Source organism: Apium graveolens, chromosome 6 (assembly GCF_009905375.1).
Source record: "Apium graveolens cultivar Ventura chromosome 6, ASM990537v1, whole genome shotgun sequence".
NCBI classification, from domain to species: Eukaryota; Viridiplantae; Streptophyta; class Magnoliopsida; order Apiales; family Apiaceae; genus Apium; species Apium graveolens.
The window spans coordinates 262266804-262286494 of NC_133652.1; the positions used below are offsets into that span (position 1 = coordinate 262266804).

A 19691-nucleotide genomic window follows, 5' to 3' on the forward strand; every position below is an offset into this window, starting at 1 on the left:
GGTATAACTTGCTTAGATAGGTGGATTTCATCAAAATAAGGTTAAGGAAGTGGTTGGGATCAGTCTAGGGATGATGAGCGAAGAAATCAGCAAAAACAGAAGCAAACCAAGGATTTTTCCAGAAAGGTTGCAGGCGCCCGCCTGATGGGAGCAGACGACCGCCTGCTAGCAGGCGCCCGCGTGGAGGATGCAGGCGGCCGCCTGGGTGCGGATTTCAGAATCTGGATTTTATAATTCTATTACAATTGGGCTTTTATTAGCGCTGGTTCTTTTGGGTTATTATATAAACCTTATGGGAAGACGTTTTCTTTATCGAGAGCGAAGGAAAGAAGATCGAAAAGACCGTTTTAGCACGCAACAATGAAGAAGAGGAAGCATACGTTTATCTTGTAATTCTTTTAATTCGTTGTAACAGTGGATGCTAGTTTTCTTTATGCTTTGAACCTTAATACTCTTGTGACGTACTTCATTATTTATTAAGTAGTTTTATTAGTTTATATCGTTGTGTTATGATCATGCTTTCATATGAACCTATGGTGACGATGAGTTCTATTATGGGCTAATCGTGATCATGGAATTCTAACGGATTTACTATGAATTTCTTTAGTTAATTGTTTAATACCTTGGTATGTGGTGATTGTATGATATCTAGCATAGGTTGTCCTTATTCGTCTTATGTGCGTCGCGAACATGTAAGATAGTCTGTTAATCTCTTGTGAAGCGATAGTGAATCTTGAGATTTAGAACTTGTCATGCTAGCATAGGTTCGTGTATTGTATGCATGATTAGTAGGTAACTCTAACCGTTTTACTTGTCCTGTGTAATCATAATGAATAACCTGCGCTTAAATCGATATGTTGTCAAATTCTGTAGACATATTGGGTCTCAACATAATTGATGCCTATTCAACTTCTATCTTAATTGTGGATGCTTGGTAGAATGGTATTCGTACAACGAAAGTTGGGGTTTATCATTTTCGTGTTATTCGATTAATATCATCACCATTACATGTTAAGGGTAATGACAATAACTATTGAATAAAGTAGTAATGAAGTTAGGATCTCATGTGTGTTTAATATTATTAATTTAAGTGTTTAATTCTCGTAGTTAATATTAGTTAATCAACCTTAATTGTTATTGTCTTGACATTGAAGAATAATCATACATTGGTGAGTAAGTGTTAATTAGATATAATTAATCAGAGTCTCTGTGGAAACGAACTAGAAATCATTTTATATTACTTGCGAACGCGTATACTTGCGTGAATTATTTAGCGCATGCTTTATGCCTAACAACTCTCGATGGATGTCAAATTGTCATTCGTCGGGACTATAAGGTTCATCCGTCGGGACTATATTAGATCATCCGTCGGGACTATATTAGATTATCCGTCGAGAGCTACAAATTTTACTAAGTTAAATTTACTAAGGTGTTTTGTTTAACTTATCATCAAGTTCACATCATATTCCTAACAGATATGATTGTAGTGGCAAAGCGTGTTGTCCTTGAGGTACACTCAGGTTGTAATAATGCCATAAGGGTTGTAATTTCTCTTTTCATTACATTGTCAGAATCTGTATGCGGTAAATCTGTTATAACCATACTCATTATATTCATTCATTTCTTTCTATTCATTTATGTACACTTTCTTTATGGATGTCCCATTCAATTTTATACATTTCAAAATTTATCAAAAATTGTAAAAGTTTTAGAATATAAAAATTAACTACACCCACTTACATCCACTAATTTCTTCCACTACAGTAACTTTATACACTTAATATTGATTGACCTCACCACTTTATCCATTTTTCTTATTTTTTCTTACAACATTCCACTTTTTTTAATCTCCGTGTCAAACCAAACGTATACAATTTAACGGGACGGCGGCGGAAGTAAGTGATACTCCCTCTCCCTCTGTTCTGGGTAGTATATAATGGAGGACGGGACTCGAAACGCATTTTAAAACTCCTTTAAATATAATTTCGTAAATAGTTTTAAAAAAAAAAAATTCTTCTGAAAAAATTTGTTGTCTAAAATTTAACACAAAAAAGGAACAATTCAAAAATAAATTATGAAAGTATATTTTATTTTATTCGCCTTAAAATGCGTGTCGAGTATTGAAAAAACTGTATATAATTATATGGGATAGAGGAGGTAACTAATAAGAGTAAGAAGTATACTACTAAATATAAAATAACTATAGTTATTATTATAATATAGCATCAAAATATGTTTTTTTATTCTAAAATAAAATTTGCACTCTAATATTAGTTTCATAAATAATTTCAAATTTACATAAATTTTTTTAATTTTTACCTAATTGATATAGTTTTGATACTTTGTAATGTACAATATAATTATTTTAAACTGTTTCCTCATATTTGTAATAATATTTGTAATAATAGATGATTTGGTAATGATATAATTTCATATATAAAAGGAAGCATGTATGTATATTTGTATGTAAGTATAACATTTTTTGGAGTTAAGTTTTTTTTGCATTTGATGCTAGAATAAAGAAATGTGGCCACCAATAGCTTTGTATTGGACTTGCTCCCAGTCATTGCACCTGCGAGATTCATTTAATATTGTTTTTATTTAATTTGGATTTGGTTTAATTTTGACATTCGAAATCATGATAAATTAGTCTAAATGTATCAAACTGGAATCTTCTAGTGTATGCACGATTTGGCCTCTTATGCACGAGTATTATTTTTTGGAAGTAATATCCTGAAGATGAATCTGGTTCCATGTCCACTAAGAGGTCTTTACCAAGCATTCCACGGGTATCATTTCTCGTCTGCAGAAACATCTGGCTGCCGTTGTGCCTAGACTTCCCGCTGCTTTTTTTGCCTCCTCCAGGTATACTCTGCCAGTCCATCTTTACCTGTCACGGAAAAAGTTTAATTCTCTTGTGAAAAATATATTAGCTGATAAGTCAAATGCTTATCAACGGTTCGTCACTCTTAAGTACCGGTAGAGGATGTGCAGAAAAAGGCAAGTTATGACAGGCAAAAGATAATTATACCATGCAGTGGTTTAGGAATTTTTAAGCGCCAAATGAACTTTTGAAGCTTTCTGCAGCACGTCAGGAGGTCAGCACAAATTTTGAGCAGCGTTAATGATTACAGATCATACTAGTTTCATGTTTTTCATGTTATTTTTGTTACTCTAATGTTTTTCTTAGCAGCTATTATTCTGCTAAATGGGCAATCTTAGTCATGTTCAAGGGTAACAATTGAAGATTTTAAATAAGCAAAACGCATTCATTCAGAAGGTCATGTAGTTCTGTTAACCCCTTGTCCCAACCTACCTTTACATTAGTATACAACGACGTCCTTAGATTGTCTTAGAGAATGCTAGATTTTTAACCAAAATGATTGGTGGAAAGCAGCTTACTTTCACAGGATCTAGACAACACATTAACTCTTGTAGTAGATGAAGTAGATAAGGAGACCAAACTGCACCTCTCTTCACTGTACGTAAGTGCCATGCATACTTTGGAGGCATTTATTTAGCATTCCTATTTGCTCTAGGTGTGCTTAGAAGTTTCTTTTACTCAGATTGGTTATTTAAGTAAAATGTTAAGTTTTGTTAGCAGTAGTATTATCTATGTTTGCCGTCTGTTTCACTTGGACCAAGAGAAAGGTGAATCTTCCCTCTCAAAGTCCATCATGGATTATTGTAAAAATGTTATCAGATGAACATATCTTTGAAACTTTTCACAGCGAACCAGCAAGCTAAATGGCCCTCTCTGTAGGACTTGCATGTTCAAGATCCTCCGGATCAAAATTTTAACCTGTATCTTGTTTGTCATCTTGGGGCTGCATGGATTAAATTTCAGTTCTATATTCGAGAGGACTGGCTATCAAATTTTAGAAATTAAAGGTGTGCCCCAGAGGTGGCAAAGGTGGTCCTGGACTCGTAGTGCAAGAAGAGGTCTATAGATTGATTTTCATGGCTTACTCCCCTTATTCTTAAAATGGAATATACTTAAAATAATGTCAACCACCAATAAAAAGAATTATTGTTTGTTTGAGAAAGATGTGGTATATATGTACTACAGTTAAATGTAAATTGTAAACACAAACATCAACTGGTCATCATATTGCCTATTGTCTAGTGCTCTCTTTGTGGTGTGCAGAATGGATAGTAACAGAACATGGTATATGTTACTTTCTAGGTCTTACTTACATAGATTTCAGGGACAAGGATAAACATGATGAATTTTATTATCTGTACTAGGTGAATAACTTTATATCGGGTGAATATAAACTTGGCTCAAAATGATGCAGAAGTCAAGAACAGGAATAAGGAGAGACAGGAAGTAAATAACCCCATGGATGGTGAAACTTCATGCTAGGTACACCTTGTATTGGCTTACTATCACTACTTCTTTTGTTCCCCACTTATTTACTTGTTCGTTTATATATCAAGGCCTTAGCATCATGTAGGGTATTGTACATTGAAAGCAAAATGAAGCTTTTGAGGTTGATTCTTTAATTTACCATCCATAATGTTACAGTCTACTTTGTTAAGTGTTTTTGTTGAGTAGTACAATTTCTTTTCCTTCTTTCTGTTAATGTTAAATCCTTGTAATCCATTGACATTATGATTGTTTGTTATAGTTGTAAGCCCGTATTGCAAGAGTTGGGAGATAGTTGAGTTTATAGACGGGCCAAAATAACAGTTGAAATCTATATCTGTTATGTAAACGTACATTTAAGCTCCCATAATCTTTAAAGCATAATCTTAAGAAATATCTCCTGAAATAATGTTATTGTTTCTTCCTTTTTTGTCACTTATATTATATCCTTGTCAATCATCTCAGATGGATTAACCTATAGTTTCTATTGAACAACATAAAAAATAAATGTAAGTAGCATTGGAATTTTGTGAATTCTGTTTGTAAATAGTGAACGATGATTTTTCGCTAGCTGCATTCTTCCCCATGTCCTCCCGTCATAAGTTTATACATGCCTTTGGTGAACGATATTGCAGGTGCCTGAAATTTGCAGAGTATGTTCCCGCTTCACTAATAATTAATGTAGATTGACTTGAGTAAGTAAAACGTAAAATGTAGCAATGTCAATCGCTCAGGCCGTGAAGTAAGAGTACTTGTAACAATGGCCATCAAGTTTACACTACTAGTACTTTATGCTGAACATTATCTATATTCAAGTTCTGATTTTCGTGGTCTGTGGGGCTAGTGTTTAGAAATTAGAAAAGATCTTAACCGAGATCTAAAGCCTTTGAAATATCATCAAAAATTTGTTAGTGTGTTGCTAAATTAAATTGGAATCTTGAAACACACAAGCACACAATCTGTCCAGAAAGAGAACTCCGATAGATTCTCATTGATATATATTTGCTTTTATGTATTTAATATTGAGTAAGCAGATTTTTTATCTTTGAACTCTCACACAGCATTGCCCTGTCAATAAGACCAAGGAGTCCTTTCTACCCAGACGCATAACCTTAGGTTCTTTGTGGCTACTAAAAGTTCGGTTCTTTGGATTATGGCCAATTACCTGAAAATAGTTTTTACACACACACACCACCAAAGGTCGAACAATGGCCCTTTTATATATTGTTAGGTGAGAGGTACTCATCCGGCCACAATCTTGTAGTAACTTGGTTGGAGCTTAGGCCAAGGATAGGAAGATATATATGGAACTATTTGATAAATGAAATAAAAAAATCAGTGTGAAAAAGTCGCAACAGCAAAAAAAATCTCTAAGTGAAAAAATGGGGGAGCGGATAGGACACACACACTTCACAATATCTTCATGTCGATACCACAATTTATGTATGGTTTATGTAAAGATTATGGGGTGTTTGTACTTGAAAGGACTTTTTTTTGGGGGGGGGGGGGCGCTTCAGTAGTTAACAAAAAGAGAAGACAGAAATGCAGGACAGCTCCGTTTCATGCAATTAACAGTTTTTGAGCATTTGCAGATCACTTCTCTGAGCCTTAGAACATGCAGATATTACTTTTTCTTGCAAATAGCTAGGTTGGCATAAGTGGTGCTCCTTGGAAGTGAGTTCATTTTCAAATTGTAGTATATATATATATATATCAATGTATTAGATATGTAACTACGGTGGTTGTTTCGTTATTCATTAGGAGGACCACCTTGAAAGCTCCATTATTTTGACAAGATTCCATCAGAAACTCAATGGCCGATTACATTTAAGATGTGTTTTAAGAAGTATCTACTTGGTAATTTACTTGCAACAATTTTTTTGCTTACTGGAACTCTTTTTAAGATTTTTGTAGTAGTACTTGAAAGGAATATACGTGTTAAAGTTTCAGGCAATTTTAGAATTTGATCTTCTCTAACTAAGCTAAGCACGCGTAAAACTTAATCGATACGTGTTGGGATAATAGTGAACTTGGAAAATCAATTTCATCTCTAACATGAAAATAAGAAGCTTGAGAGTCTGAACCCATGTATCATATTTAATGCAAGATCAGCTTAAGATAAGATATAAACTAATTAGCTACATATATGTGCTTGCAATGTGTGTCTCCCCTCTCTTCCTACATATATAAAGACGCAGACGCAATATAATTCGTGAAGTAAGATGGAGCAAATAAGTAATGATATATCAACACTTATAACATGATGATCGACATTATCACTGTAACTATAAGTTCGAGATAAAATCAATATCTAAAATAGTCATGCTGTAAGTTACAAGTACTTTGGTAAATATATTTTCAATGTGATCAAATTTGCACAAGATTAGTCATCAAGGTGAAATCAGTTGGGAGTGAGTATGGATACAAGTCACAAGTGTGTAACAATGTATGCATGTAAAATGCAGAGTAAGGACAGAGATGGAGAATGGACATATAATTTCACTATATTTGTAAATTGTAGATAGTAATGGCAAACGTCACAGACTATATAGGTAAACTTTTGACTGGTCAGTGTTAGCCACACACTATACATGTTTAGATGCTTTCTTTGGAAATGATATACTCCAGTATATATATTAGTACTACAATAATTCTATGAAATGAAGACACAATGTTGGAAATATATAACTTCATTACTTCTGCAGGAAATATTGATGTTGAAAGTTGAAATTTATAGTGTCAACTGCCAACTACTATATCAGGAGAAATGTTTTAAATCTGTTAAGTGTTAACTACAATTTATGTAATTTACCTAAGTATCATCATGTACAAATCAGGTTGATTTTTAAAAATATTAGCAACACTACTTATGTTTCATATTTAGTCTTATACAGTAATTAGTTAGTGCAAGTAGAAATCACTGATTGGAACAAGTCATTTTGGTTTATAGTGCAAGATAGTAGTTTGTACACTGATCAAGTATACTACTAATCTATCAATTCAAACTCGTTGGATTGAGGAGAACATAGCTAATTGCTAGTATTAGTAGTGTCTTAAGAATTTGTCTTCGTACTTCAATAGCTTATTGTTTAACCGGTAAAACACCCCTCCTAAGCATGTATTGTTAGTTAATGAATATAGAGTTATAGACAACATATTTGGTGTATTGCAGAAATAAGTTAGAATTTTCCAAGTACATAGGTAATATGTGAGTTGCCCATGATACAGAATAGTCTCTTAAGAGTCCTTCCCATCACCTAGGTCCCGACCTTTTTCTCAGGCAATTAAACAACTTTCTAAATTTCATTATCAACTAATAATACGTATAGACTTATTCATACAGCTAAATTAAGATAAAGACGTTGCATTTGTCAATTGTCACAGATAGAAATGTGGGGAGGGTCCAAAATGCCTGTGTAGGGGCAACAACTAAGAAAAACCTATTAAATTTTTGGTCCCAGAGTGTCCCTCTAGATATACATATACACATACAATCTTCACAAATTAGTACATAAAACTAAAAACACCCATGGTCTGTCCTTGGGCTTTGCTCCCTCCCCACAACCCCACATGCTGACCCCCCCCCCCCTCTTAATCTCTCTTATCTCAGTGTAACCAAGTCTTCATAAATACCCATCACAGCCCTCTATTCTCTTCACCATTTCCACTCAAACATTTACAAACTTCTCATACTATTTTCATTTCAAACATATAAACAAAAATGGCTGTTAGAAAATCAAACAAAATGACACAAACAGCCGTTCTCAAACAAATCCTCAAGAGATGTTCTAGCTTAGGAAAGAAACATGGCTGTGAAGATGTATGTGGCCTTCCGGTCGACGTACCAAAAGGCCACTTTGCAGTTTATGTTGGAGAAAACAGAAGTAGATACATTGTGCCAATATCATTTTTGACACATCCCGAGTTTCAATGTCTACTTCAACAAGCTGAAGAGGAGTTTGGGTTTGTACATGATATGGGACTCACCATTCCTTGTGAAGAAGTAGTTTTCCAGTCCTTGACTTCCATGCTCAGATGTTAAACTCTGAATATTTTAATTTTTTTATCGCGTGCAAATTTAAGGATGCTCATGGTTACCGTTTGTTGAACGAGAAAGATGGTCAAGACGAAGCAGCTGCAGCATTACCATATATGCTAATTCTCTGTTGCTTCTCTTTTTTTAACATCTTTCTTCGTTTTGGTTTGATCTAGAAGCTATCGATCATTTAATTTTTTTTTAGTTATGAATATCTCTGTTCGATAACTCTAACCCAAGAAGACCCATAGATTTTTTCAGGGTTAGATTAGCTTGTAAAGAAGTTAAGCATTGTATTTTCCTCATATATAGAGGTGTTAATTTGATATGCCCTGTGAGTGGAACTTAATGTTACTGAAAGATGGCTTAGTTTCTCTGTGTTTATATTTTCTCTATAGACTGTTACTGTTATGTGTTTCTATGCATGTGTATGTGCAGTGTACATCTTTGCATGTGTGAGTGCAGTGTATTTGTTTCTGTATGTTTGTATTCACATCTGGCATGGCTTACTCAGCAACTACTACCTCCGTCCTTTTGATTTCTTATCAAAAGTATTGGACACGGAGTTTAAAAAATATGTATAAAGTAGTGAAAAACAGAAAGAAAAATGTGTGAAGTGGTGAGACCCATTGATTTTTGGGTAAAAGTAGTGTGAAAAAAGAGGAGAAGTGGGAAAATGGTGGGACCCATTGACTGTTTTTGGTAAGTTTTGAAATGTAAAGAAATGAATGGGACATGAAAAGGACGGAGGGAGTATCATATAAAATGTAAACTTGGTACTAGCTATGTCTAGGGATGGCAATCGGGTCGGATCGGATCGGGTATTGCAGAATTCATATCCAAACCCGAAAATTTTATCCATACCTGAACCCGACCCGAACCCGAAAAATACCTGAAAATGAATACCCGAACCCGATCCATCGGATTTCGGATCGAATTCGGGTATACCCGAAACTCGAAATTTTTTAAATTGGATATTCATATCCGAACCCGAATCCGAAATATGAAAATTTGTATAATTATTAATATTTCAAGTGATTGGGATCGAACACGCGACTTATAGAGAAAGAGTTTTAACGTGTTATCTTCAACCACTACACCACATCATTAATTGTGTTATTCTATGTATAGTTAATATTTAAAAAATCAACTTAATTGATATCCAGTTTTTTAGATTTATTACTAAAAGATGTTTTGTTAACCTTATAAATTTTATCACCCGTTTAAATAAATGAATAATAATATTTAAATAAACTTTATAATTAGTTAATTTTTAACATAAATATAAAAATATATGTTCTAAAAATTATATAATAATATGTATAATGTATATTATTAATGTATATTATTAATGTATATTTATATTATAATATTATAATGTGTATAAAATTCTAATATTATATATATATATAATAATTCGGATTTTTTCGGATTTCGGGTTCAGATAGAGTTTCGGATTTCGGATCGGTATACCTAATATCCAAATCCAAATTCAAAAATTTTTTGGTTTAAAAATTAAATTCATATCCAAATCCAAATCCAAAAAATCAGGTTCGGTAAATCCAAAATTTCAGGTTTCGGATCGGGTATCCGTCGGATCAGATTATTTTGTCATCCCTAGCTATGTCCATACTAATAATCATTATCAAGAAAATATCTGATTTTGCCCTAAGTGAAGATGTAATCAAAACTAAATAATAAGATACATATACCACTTGTAGCGATTTATCTAATTAGCTTTAGAGTTTCAGCAAACGTTCAATTCTATATAAAGATATTCCTCCACTTCTCCAACAACTTCTTTGACAGGCTCTTTAGTAAAATTTTAAAGAAGAGCCTCTCTTTTTATAAAGTCTACCACCCTAGGTAAACAAGTAGATGCACTTACTAATAATTTAGTGTTCTGTTGGTAAAAAGTGTTATGTTTATGTTATAAGACATTTGGATTATTAATTATGATTCTATGAATTATTTTTTAGTAATTTATTATAACTTTATTTTCTGCGATAAAATGTTAGATTAATAGATTTACTTGGAATATGATATGTAAATCTATATCTCTAAGTACTTGACTTAGAAATGAGATTATGAGAATAGTATTGATATTCCTAAAGGTCTCCAGTCAAGTATTATTGTTAAGGAACGATAACAAATAAGTTGAGACTAGTGTGTTTGTTAACTAATGATCACATCTCATTGATCATAGTATGGTGATACTAAAGTCAAAACACATGCACATGTATTAAATACATGGTGCTGGATTGACCCGTTGTGAGATACTACATGTTTAAAGTGTCATAAGTTAATCTCACAGTGATAATGATGTATTGGTCCTTAGACCTGAAATCATTATATTTCTATACGAGAATTAATATACTTTGATACTATTGAAAATTATTCCTGACCGGGTAATAATAAAAATAGACATTGGGTTTATATTGGATCATATGAGAAATATGAATGATCTAGATGAGATTTAGCCCTCCTATATTAAAGAAGTGATATTATTGGCCTCTTGATTGAGTAAGACTATAAAATGCATGGTCGTGCTCAAATACTGATTTGTTTAATAGTTTACTCATTGATCAAGGAAACAAGGATTAATCGTTAACAAAAACAAGGATTAAATGTTAACAGGGGATGACACAACGAATGCCTCGAGTTTGATCTATAGTATAAGGCTAAATGTATTATATTACATTGTACATTATTCACAAAAGGTTTAATTGAATCACCAATTATTATTATTACTTGGGGAGCAATGATGTATTACTAGATGCCACTCATTATTTATAATTTTATTATTAGAAAATAAAATTATTGCTAACGTAATAATAACCTAAAGGGTCATACACAAAGAACGTTTAAAACGGAGTGTTATTTAAATTATGAATTTAAATATTTTATTATTATTAATTTGAATTTAATTATTAAATTAATTAAGTGAGCTGGATTAATTGTATATATATTAGAATTTGAATGTAATAATAATATAAATCCGAAATCAGAATGGGTCTTTTTCAGAAGCCCATTAGATTCAGGGTTAGGCCTTAATACTCTCTCCCCTATATATACATTAAGATGTATATTTTAGAAGCACTAGTCATATTATGTTTTTGAGAAAATCCCTAGCAACTTTACATCTTAGAGAGGTAGAGAGAAAGAGAGAGAGGAAGAGGCAACCAATTGGCTAGCACCGACTCCAGTGATCGTTGGACGATCGGACGTTCGTGTGGATACCTTGGAGAACAGATCTTCGCAAGAAGGGCTGTTGTGGTTCATCAAGATCGGAACTTCTATTACAATCAGAAGGAAAGCTTTATTTAAGGTACATGATCCTATTCTCCATAATTATCCAGTCATTATACATAGATCATGTGGTAGGGATTCAAATTTTTTTGTTTTCCGTGGCATTTTATTGTTTTAATCCCTAACAATGGTATCAGAGCTATGTGTATGATGGGATGATTTGGTTACGTGTTTGACAGATTTTCAATATATTAAGCATGAATCAGATCTGCCATGTATGTATACTGATACCGTTTATGTGTGAGATTTAATATGCATGCTGTTATGTTAATTAATGATCAAACTGTTATATAGAGTTTTTTGTTTATTCACGTGATGTATATGTATATGATGATACTAGCACATAATATTTTTCCATGACTGATCAGTATGCGATTTGTATGTTATGCTTGATGTCTGGTTTATAGATAGTGATCTAAACTGTTGGACAGATGGTGTATTGACATGATCTATTAAACGGGGAATGATTAGTATGTATATGATACATGCTTCTGAAACTGCATATGATGCAGCAGTGGCAGAGACCGGTTCAGATATGATCTGTAGTTTTGAAATTGAGATTTTTATACAAGACTGGTCTTCCGTTGATACACAGAACTGAGTATCCGTTGATGGATTTATCCGTTAATGAATTTATCCGTTGAAGTACTCTCATCTATCGTGGACGGCGTGTTGAAGTATATGATACTTTTTAGACCTTTGGGTTTGACTTAACTAAGTTACCACAATAGGATTGTCAACTTAGAGCCATAGATTTTGGGGAGATTTATTGAATAAATACGAATAAATGTTGTTCCACTAAACTATCCAAGAGTTATATAGTTGATATAACTGACAAATGTTGTCTACCTAAATAATCTTATTTTGGGAGAAAAGCCAAAGCTGACTTAAGATATGATGAAATATGGAGCTTGGCTCACTAGAAAGTATATAGAAGATATTTTTTTCGAATTAATAGTTAGGGCTATTAATTTGATAAAAATAGTGGAAGATATATATTTTGAATATATATGAATAATCACTTGAACATAATTTAATAATCATCTGTAGACTAATTTATCTTATGCATTTTTAAACATTGTAGATGTCTAATGGCAAATAATTCAAATAACTTCTCTGTGCGATCAGTCCTTGAGAAGGACAAGCTGACAGGAACAAACTTCCTTGACTGTCAGAGGAACTTGAGGATTGTCCTCAAACAAGAGCGCAAGTTCTATATAATAGGTATTCCTCATCCTGCACCTCTCCCTGAAGGAGCATCATGTGCTCAACATACTGTTTATCAAAAACATATTGATGATGACACGGATGTTCAATGTCTCATGTTAGCGACCATGAGTGTTGAACTTCAGAAATAACATGAGAATATGAATTTTTATGATATGATTGAGCACCTTAAACGTATGTTTGAAGGACAGGCTCGTCAAGAGAGGTTTGGTACTTTCAAGTCGTTGAACGCATGTAAGCAGGGAGAACGTGATCCGGTTGGACCGCATGTTCTAAGGATGATAGGGTATATTGAGTACTGAAAGGCATATGTCATAGCCTATTTATTTATTCGAGAATTTAACTCAACTCAAATAAGAATGTAACAAGTAAATAGTGGATCTACCGTCAAAGAGATCTCACAAAGTAACATCTGTCAAAAGATTCAGAAACAAGGTTCACCTACAGACTTGAGGAATTACTTCACTGGAAGAAGTTCAAGAAATTGATCAAGCATCAGTGATATAAATCAAGATTGTGGATTTAATCAAGTGACAGAGATCTTGTCAGGGTATCAAATAATTACAGGATTTAATCTGAAGAAAATCAAGTTATCAAAGTCAAGACTTGAAGAAACGTCACAGAAGTTAGTCACTCATGAACCAGACAGTACATCGAGTGTCAACATTGAAGTGGTGGAATTGATTCATAATTGACAGTGATTTTCAGAAGATTTTCAGAAGAATGGTTGGTGTTCAAGAGTAGTATTAATTCTTTATTAATTAATTAAGTCATATAGTTTAATTAAGAAAATAAATTATATCTGCAAAGATTAATTTATTGATTAATTGAATTAATTGATTAATTAATTCTGAATTAATATTAAGAATTTTCTGAATTATAATTGAATTAAAATCAGTTTTAATTCAGTAAGACAATTGAGATTGAACTGGCATGACAATCTGGATTGTCATACCGATTGTCATGCCAGCCCATTCCTGATTGTCTCACCGAAAGTTCTACTGGAAGGAGAATTGTCTTGCCAGTTCATTTTGATAGTCTTGCTAGTTCATTCAATTGTTTCACCGAAAGTCATGGTGGTTCAACAAATTGTCTTACTAGCTCAACCGATTGTCTCGCCAGTTCAGTTTATTTATGGTAATTGAATATAAAGACAACCAATTCAGACAATTACAACAAACTACAACATTCAATCTACTCAAGAACAGATAGAGGAGCAGCCGCACAAAAATTTCATCTCTCTCAACTGCAATTCAAGATCATTGATTTCTAGCAATTAAAGTTAAATCCAAACCACTAGAAATCATTCTCTTGTTCTTGTGTAACTATCTAGCGGATCAAAATCCCTAAAACTTAATCTCAAATTGCGTTTAGCATTTGATTCTTTTTATTGCAAAAATAGAAAAAGTTCATGTCGAATTTATTCTAGATTTTTGATAATTAATTTGAGATTAATCCCTTGTAATCGATACCGTTGTTGTAACACCTTTCAAGTTTAATAATATTTTTATTTAACTGGAATTTTGTTTCAATTTTTATTCCGCACTAAATTCGATTAAACTGTATAGTTTGTATTCAACCCCCCCTTCTACAAACACATTGGGACCTAACAATTGGTATCAGAACCTTCTGATTAACGAACAAATCAAAATCCTAGACTTTTGTGATTTTTCAACTCCTTGAATTTTTATTTATTGAAAAATTCATAATGACTTCACAAAAAGTTGGAACCGTTAAAATTCCACTATTTGACAAAGAAAATTACATTATGTGGATGAAGAAGATGCTCTTGTTTTTACAAGTTGCAAATCCCAAATATCTGAACTTGATAAAGAAGGGTCCAAAAATTTCTATGGTTATTGAACCAGAGGTGATAGAAGATGATGTTGTAATTTCCAAAGCTAGAACCTATGCAAAAGAGCCTGAAGATTTTACTCCTGCTGAAAAAGAAGAAGCCTCCTTGGATGCCAGCCTTCAATTAATTTTAGTTGATTCCCTTGATTCCTTGATGAACAGACATGTGATGAACTATAAAAATTCCAAACACATCTGGGAAACTATTGAGGTGATTAATGAAGGTACAGAGGAAGTTAGGGAGAATAAGTTAGGGATCCTAACCTCTGAGTATGAACATTTTAAATCCAATCCAGGAAAAGGAACAACCGAAGTGTTCGAGAAGTACAATGCATTGATCAACAACCTGAACATAAATGGAAAATATTATTCAATCAGGGAGATCAACAAAAAATTCCTTTTAACACTACCAACTCATCTTGAACATAGAATCACAACCATAAGAGAAGCTAGAGATCTGAGTGAGATTTCTTTGGATAGACTCTATGGTGTGTTAAAAACCTATGAGTTGGAGCAGATTCAGCAGAAGGAAGTCTACGGGAAAGATAGATTAGTCAGCACATCTACTGCTCTAGTATCTGAAGGTCAACAACAACAACAACAATAATAATCTCAACAGTCAGAGAGAATGGTACAATATTCCAAGGCTGAGGAAAATGTGTTAGTAGCATAATATGATCCTCCTACTACAAATCAATCCAGTGATGATTTTTACTCCTTGGAAGAGCTGGAGCAATTGGAAGATGAGTCAATGGCCCAGATTGTCAAGAGATTCTCCAATGTCAGATTCAAGAGAAATCCCAAGTTGAAGTACAAGTCCAACTACAACATATTCCAGAAAGATGGATCTTCATCCTCTAACACCAGCAGTGGTGGATACAAAACCGGGATGGTTGATCGGAGCACCATTCGATGCTTTAACTGCAATTAGTTGGGACACTTTGCCACAGAATGCAGGAAGCCAAAGCAAGTAAGGAAGAACCCTTATGATTCAAATCAGAAGAGTAACTCTGAAAGGGCTTATTTGGCAAAGGGAAGAAGCTAGGATGATACTGATAGTGAAGATGAAGAAGATGGGAATCTTTCTCTTATGGCTATTGATGGAAATACTTCATCGTCAAGAAAAGAGGTAAAATTTACTGATGCTGAATTAGTTTACCATCTAGGAGGTTAGATTGTGCTCGTCGTGATAATGAACTGTTAAGTCAGCAGATCAAAGACCTTGAGAAAGAGGTCAATGAATTAAGACTTATGCACATTAATCAAGACAAATTAAAAGAACAAGTATCTTTTCTAGAGAATAGAGTTAACTGTTATAGACAACTCGAAACTATTCTCAAAGACAAGATCACCGGTCTTGAGACTAAGGTTAAAGCTTACTTTAATTCTTGTTCGAAGGCTAAAGAGTTCTACAGTAAGCAAGCTGTTAATCAAACACCTGGAATAGGTTTTGATTACAATGCTGCTATTGGAGAATTAGGCATAAACTCCCCTCCTCATGTCTGTGCTAAAGGTAGGGAAGTACCACATGTGCTTAAGGGTGTTGATAAACCCCTCTATAAAGGATCAATTGCTGAACCATTTGATGAGACCTCCTTTATTATTCAAGAAGAAATACGTGCTGAAGATCGTGCTAATGAGAAGGTTGTTTCCAAGCCAAGTGTGTCGAAAGTTCCAGTCTTTGTGAAAGCAACTGAGACTAACTCAGACATATATGAGTTGGATAACAAAAATGCCATGTCTACCATGCATAATTTGCCTGTTGTTAATCCCTCTCATAAAGTATGTGGTGTTTCTAATTGTATGTCTTCTGCTTTTAATTTGATGTATGCTTATTTTAATGGTAAGCATGTTTCTAGTGATAAGACTACTCCTCGTCAGCATGTGAATAATAGGAAGTATGATAGGTCTAAGACTGCTAGTCCTTCTAAGGTTAGAAAGGAGACATTTGTGCCTAAGCCTAAACAGAAATTTGGTAAGGCTGTTTACAAGGTCAAATGTCCAGTCATTGAGAAAGTTGAGAACATGAAAATTAAGAATGTTGTTTTGCCTGACAAAGGCCAATTCTACAAGTATGCCGGACCCAACCAAGCTTGGGTTCCGAAGAAGGTCTAATCCATTTGTAGTGCAGGGCATTAAATAGGTGGAACCGGTAGTGTGGATTCTTGACAGTGGATCGTCAAGACATATGACCGGAGATAGAGCCCTGCTATCAAATGTGGTTGAAAAAGTTGGCCCAGTGGTTACCTTTGGAGATAACAGCAAAGGTTTAACTGAGGGATATGGCTGTTTGCAAGCTGGAAATGTTATCATTGTAAATGTGTATATTGTGCTAGGTTATTATCAGGAAGCAGTATCTATCATATAGCACCAGTGACGAGACTTGAGGATATTACGACATATCAGGCACCTGATGCACATTACACTTGGAATTGGACTCTAGTAGATGTGTACAAGTGTACTCCTGGTTGGTGAGTCAAAAGAGGAAGTCAATGCACCACAGTTCATGGACTTTGCAGTTGCAGATCTATTGGACTATGCAATCTCTTCTTCACAATCTCACTTCAGGTTGGTATGAACTAGTGTACTACTCAAGCAATCGTCAAGGACATGGTATGGCACTCTAACTGAAGTTACAGTTTAATATGAACTAGTAGAGTCGTCATATTAATAACTCTCTTATCACTAAGCACAAACATATTGTTTTATATGTGAAGTGATATAATGATAATGTTATAGTACATCATTACTCTCAAAAAATTAAAATGTATAATTTTTATTCCTTATAGATCTCAAGTACATTTTATCTCTATATTGCCATATGTTCTGTGATACAGGTTCAGTCTACAATGGCTTTCTTTCATTGAGAGTCATGAGGTTGAAAACCCACAACATCTATTCCAAACTGTTAAGATAAACACAGAAACAGAACCAACCAACACTCTCTTACCACTAAAATGAAGTATGAATGAGTGTGAGGGAGATAGTGCATTAGTGCACCACATAAGGAAGGTTCTGAAGTCAACCCAGCAGCTCTGTCTCCTACATAGATGAGTAGTATTTAAACCGAGACAACTGCTAGCCCCCATACATCTTCTCAAAAAGATGTAATGGCTGAAAAAGGCATAAAAACAGTTACAAGATTCATTCTCTCAACAGGGTGCGTCTATTGAAATTTGCATGTCGGCCAAGGCATCCGATGTAGTGTCACCACCTCAAACATAAACAATTCTTGATGCACAAGGAAAGGTTACACATACAAAGGAGGAATTGACAGAAACAAAAGTTTCGACCATTTTAAGGTCAGATTCGATTGTTCAAGGTTCTTTAATGGACCAATTGCCTTTACATGTGTTAGGAGAGGATACTAATCTAAAAGCCATATGTCAGTGGTCAGTGTCTACCTCCCCGGGCTTAAATCCCCTGGATGCATCTGCGGATAGTGGATCTGACATAGGTGCAGATCGGCAACTTGTTGACAATGATTCAGATATTACCTGATGAGTCACAAGGAAATGTCTTCACAGACATTAGAAGGGAACTTTGATCTTTATGCTAAATTCGTTAGATCATTGTTTACCTTCCCAGAATTCAAATCTGGAACCCTAAAAGGGAAACTAGCAACTTGTAGATTATGACTCAGATTCATCTGACGAGTTTAACAAGGATAGGGATTTGCAAACTCCCATTGCACCACCTGTGACCTCCCTAAGGATGGCTAAGGTGGTTTTCCTTGCAGGTACAGCTGAATTTTGGAGCTATGAGAGGAGTGAAACACTTGTGAGAATGAGTGTAAACACGAGTGGAGAGAAGAGTGAAATACATGTGAGGTACACTAAACAGAATCACACACTCACAGTGAGGAAGAAAAAGAAACTACTTGTTATTTCTTTTCCAACCAAGTGGAATATGATAAATCCTTCAGACAACGGCATACATTCCTTCTCTAAGGGGGAGATAAAAGCTTAAGTAATAGTTTGGAGGATTTCTCAACTAACGGGGAGAAATAGCAGGGAGGAAGAAAAAGGTAAAGCACATGTACACTACACTACACCATTGTTGTTTGTAACTACGGATCCTATTGTACGGGAGAGGTGGTAAACACAAGGTGATTTCCTAGTAAGGGAATAAGCTGTTTTCCAAAAGGGGAGTACCATTGGTTTTAATCTGCGGATCCTATTGTACGGGAGAGGTGGTAAACGAAGGTGATCTCCTTTAAGCAGTTGATTCTCATAGGGGGAGAAGCACATATGAGATATGCGCTTCTCAACAGGAAATGTGGTTGTACAAAATAAGATGAAACTACTTGAAGATATGTTCAGTCTAGAGGAACATCTATTTGGAATCTGGAAAATGTTAAATTTAATCCAGAACTTTTCTGCTATTTACTTTGCATTTCTGTTTACATCTTTTTCTTATTTTTTAGTTGAGTTATCCTCTAGGTATTTGTTGTTATTGTCTAACAAACAAATAGGGGGAGATATGTCATAGCCTATTTGTTTATTCGAGGATTTAACTCAACTCAAATAAGAATGTAACAAGTAAATAGTGGATCTACCGTCAAAGAGATCTCACAAAGTAACATCTGTCAAAAGATTCAGAAACAAGGTTCATCTACAGACTTGAGGAATTACTTCACTGGAAGAAGTTCAAGAAATTGATCAAGCCTCAGTGATATAAATCAAGATTGTGGATTTAATCAAGTGACAAAGATCTTGTCAGGGTATCAAATAATCACAGGGATTTAATCTGAAGAAAATCAAGTTATCAAAGTCAAGACATGAAGAAACGTCACAGAAGTTAGTCACTCATGAACCAGACAGTACATCGAGTGTCAACATTGAAGTGGCGGAATTGATTCATAATTGACAGTGATTTTCAGAAAATTTTCAGAAG

The 19691-nt window shown here is 34.2% G+C and overlaps 1 protein-coding gene across 1 annotated transcript; it reads left to right on the forward strand.

The window, feature by feature from the left end:
• The first annotated feature begins 7993 nt into the window (after positions 1-7993).
• Positions 7994-8765, forward strand: LOC141668213 (protein SMALL AUXIN UP-REGULATED RNA 12-like). The gene has a single exon (XM_074474989.1). It carries the CDS (start codon positions 8091-8093, stop codon positions 8409-8411), a length of 321 nt encoding a protein of 106 aa, XP_074331090.1. The 5' UTR covers positions 7994-8090; the 3' UTR covers positions 8412-8765.
• Positions 8766-19691: the final 10926 nt, after the last annotated feature.